Source organism: Hipposideros armiger, unplaced genomic scaffold (assembly GCF_001890085.2).
Source record: "Hipposideros armiger isolate ML-2016 unplaced genomic scaffold, ASM189008v1 scaffold_1138, whole genome shotgun sequence".
In the NCBI taxonomy this organism is placed as follows: Eukaryota; Metazoa; Chordata; class Mammalia; order Chiroptera; family Hipposideridae; genus Hipposideros; species Hipposideros armiger.
This window is the reverse complement of record NW_017732488.1, coordinates 430,821-434,274: the sequence shown is the minus strand read 5'-3', so window position 1 is coordinate 434,274 and position 3,454 is coordinate 430,821. Positions and strand designations below refer to the sequence as shown.

General features: G+C 44.0%; 1 protein-coding gene across 1 annotated transcript in view; it reads left to right on the top strand.

Moving 5' to 3' along the window:
* Nucleotides 1-3,454, top strand: part of LOC109376481 (mucin-16-like) — a 46,865-nt gene that overhangs the window by 25,827 nt on the left and 17,584 nt on the right. The window contains exons 8-10 of the mRNA XM_019632407.1: nucleotides 2,288-2,401; nucleotides 2,496-2,563; nucleotides 2,724-2,896. Coding sequence (XP_019487952.1) covers nucleotides 2,288-2,401; nucleotides 2,496-2,563; nucleotides 2,724-2,896 — 355 coding nt within the window. The remainder of the gene's footprint in view (nucleotides 1-2,287; nucleotides 2,402-2,495; nucleotides 2,564-2,723; nucleotides 2,897-3,454) is intronic.

Sequence of the window (3,454 nt, the reverse complement as noted above, 5' to 3'; positions counted from 1 at the left end):
TTTTTTTTGTTTAATGCGATATGTCTCAGTTGTGGATTTTTTTGTGTATGGTTACCATTATGTTTATGTAAAAGAAAGTTCATGTATACCATAGTCTTTTTCTTCTGCATGTATCTTATCTCCAGTCCTCTTTGCAATTTCAGAACTTTACCACCTCCTCTTTTGTGTTTTTGTTGTCACAAATGTCCCTATTTATGCTGTGAGTTAATTTCCAAGTCATAGTAGCAATTATCTTCTTTTCTTTTCTTTTCTTTTATGTTTTTACCTCCTTTGACCTTTATGTTATGTGTAAGTGTTTAGTCCCCAATTCTGAATACAGGTTGCAACTTCCTGCTTCTGACTGTCTGTTAGTCATCTTACTCATAGTTTTGTGTCTTTTTGTTTTAGGTAGAATAACCCCCTTCAGTAGTTCCTGTAATGCAGGCCTTGTGGTGGAAAATTTCCTCAGCTTCTGTATGTCTGGAAAGGTTTTTACTACTCCTTCATATATAAAGGATAACTTTGCCGGGTACATTATTCTTGGCTGGTAATTTCTCTCTTTTAATAGTTTAAATATTTGATTCCACTCCCTCCTAGCTTATAGAGTTTCTGCTGAAAAAAATCTGATGATAATCTAGTGGGCTTTCTTTTATAGGTTCCCATCTTTTCCCTGGCTGCCTTAAGGAATTTTTCTTTGTCATTAATTTTTTATAGTTTTAACATAATATGCCTTGGAGAAAGCCTTTTGAGATTGAGGTAATTGAGTGTCCTGTTTGTTTCTTGGATTTGAGGATCCAATTCTTGTCATAGGGTTGGGAAGTTCTCATTAACTATTTGTTTGAATAGGCCCTCTGTGCCCTTTTCCCTCTCTTCCCCTTCTGGTATACCCATTTTTCTTATATTGCTCTTTTTGATGGATCCAGATAGTTCTTGTAGAGTTCTTTTCTTTCTTTTAACTCTCAAGTCTCTCTTTTCTTCCATCTGCATCATTTATAGATTTCTATCTTTGATATCACTAATTCTGTCCTCCATCCAGTCAGCTCTATTTCGTAAGCTTGTTATTTCAGTCTTCTTCTCTTTTTTTTTTTTTCAGTCTTCTTCTCTTTTACTGAGTTCTTCAGCTCCAGAATTTCTATTTGGTTCTTTTTTAAAATTTCAATCTCTTTGGTAAATTATTCATTTTGTTTGTTGATTTTATTTGAGTTCATTAAACTGCCTATCTGAGTTTTCTTGCATCTTGTGGAGCTTTTTCAAAACTGCAATCTTGAATTCTCTGTCATTTAAGTTCATATTTCCATGTTTTTAAGTTTATTTTCTGGATATTTTTCTTTTTTTTTTCTGAGCTGCCTTGTTTCCTTGGTTGTTCATGGTATTTGATGGACTCTCTCTGTCTAGGCATCTATGGGAGTGAATTCTGCTGCAAGTTGATAAGATGTCTTTGTTTTGTTTTCCAGTAGGTGGTGTTGGAGCGTTTTATTTTCTCTTGCACTGCTCTGGCTGGCTTTTCAGATCTCTGCTGGGCAGTGGGAGATCCCTTGTATTCCCTGGGGAGGTGGGTGATTCTGCTGTGACCAGGTCACCTTGGACTCAGTGCATCACACCCACGGGAGCATGTGGTGGGTGATGGGGTTCTGAATCCCTGAAATCCCAGTGCTGCTCCTGCAGCTAGATGCAGAGCTGTGCTGCCTGAGGTGCCCCAAGTACCCCTGCTGGATCAGCTGTGAAGGGTGGAGGTGGGGTGGGCTGGGAGAGGCTGCTGGTGTGTTTGTGGCTTTGTTCTCCTCCCAGTAATGGTGACTGCCAGACTCCAGCTGCCTTACCTCTGTATCTCTATCTACCCTTGTCACTGGGATTAGCTGCAGTGTGCATCTGCTGCTCAGGAACATTCTCTCCAGTTCTCAGGGCTGTAGATATTCTGCTTTGTAACCTGACCCTCACTGCTGTAGTTTCTTCTGGGTCCTGCTGCTAGCTTTGGGAGGTGTGTGGGAGGTGAGCTCTGGGATGGTGGTGGGAGATGGCCAGCTCTGTGGCTTTGTTTTTTGCCTGACAGTGGCAGCTGCTAGAACACAGCTGTCACATTTCTGTATTAAGTATTTGCCCTGAGGTCTCTGTCCCGATTGCTGAGTTCAACCATATTATATGCTGATCACTCAGACAAGAGTGCTCAGGGCCACAGAGAGTGCACCTGTAGCCGGAATTCTCCCCTTTTTTTGAGACCTGCAGTGAGGTCCAGGCTACCTCTGCAGCATCCGTCTCTGCTCTCCTCCTTTCCCTTTTCTCCTCTTTCCCCCCATTTGTCCACCTTCAGAGGCTTCATTGTGCTGATCTCTGNAACTTTACCATCTCCAACCTCCAGTATTCAACAGACATGAGCAATGGCTCATCCACGTTCAACTCCACTGAGAGATTCCTGCAGCATCTGGTGAGACCCTGGTCCCAGCTGCTCCTGGTGGGTGAAATCCCCCCCAGCCCCTCACCCAACCCTCCTGCTCACCCTCCTCCTCCTTCCTCTCCAGCTCAGATCCTTGTTCAAGAAGAGCAGTCTGGGCCCCTACTACTCGAGTTGCAGCCTGATCTCCCTCAGGTAAGACTCTTTCCTGAGCACCTGCCAGTAATGGCCACTTTTGGTGACCATCCATTTTTCAGTCTTCCCACTGACCTCACATTTGCTCCTCCTTCTTTCTGGCCCCTACACCCAGAGAGTCAGGATCTCTCTCTGAGTCCCCACATGCCTCTCTCCCCAGGCCTGAGAAGGATGGGGCAGCCACTGGCGTGGATGCTGTCTGCACCTACCACTCTGACGCCCTGGACCAGGGGCTAGACAGAGAGCAGCTGTACTGGGAGCTGAGCCAGTTGACACACAGTGTCACCCAGATAGGCCCCTATAACCTGGTCAAGGACAGCCTCTTTGTCAATGGTGAGTGTATGCTGAATTTGGATTTACAGAGATGATTACATGTCTTTGTTCAATTTTATTTCCTCTTTAAGAAACCAGTCCCAGTTCTGGCTGGGGGACCCTCCCCAACCTCCATGGGGAGGGTCTTTTCTGTTATTTCAGGTAAATATCATGAAATTCTTTGGCCAAGTTAATATAATGAATTTTAGTTCAAAACCAAAATGACAGACACATGGGATCTTTTGGGACAGGATTTTTTTCTATGTGAAGTTTCTCTATGCCAGTGGCTCTCACCCAAGGGGGAAATCTGCCACCCCCTGGAGACTCTTGGCAATGTCACTGATTGTCACAGGAGACATTTTTTATTGTCACACTGGGAGAGAGTGCTGCTCTCATCTAGTGGGCAGAGGCCAGTGATGTTGCTAATATCCTTCAATGCACAGGAGAGCCCCACAACCAAGAATTAGATGGCCCTAAATGTCAGCAATTCTGAGGATGAGAAGCCCTGCTTCTCTAGATGGGCACCACACCAACACTTACCACACTTTGCTGCAATTACTTGTTTAATTATCCAACTCT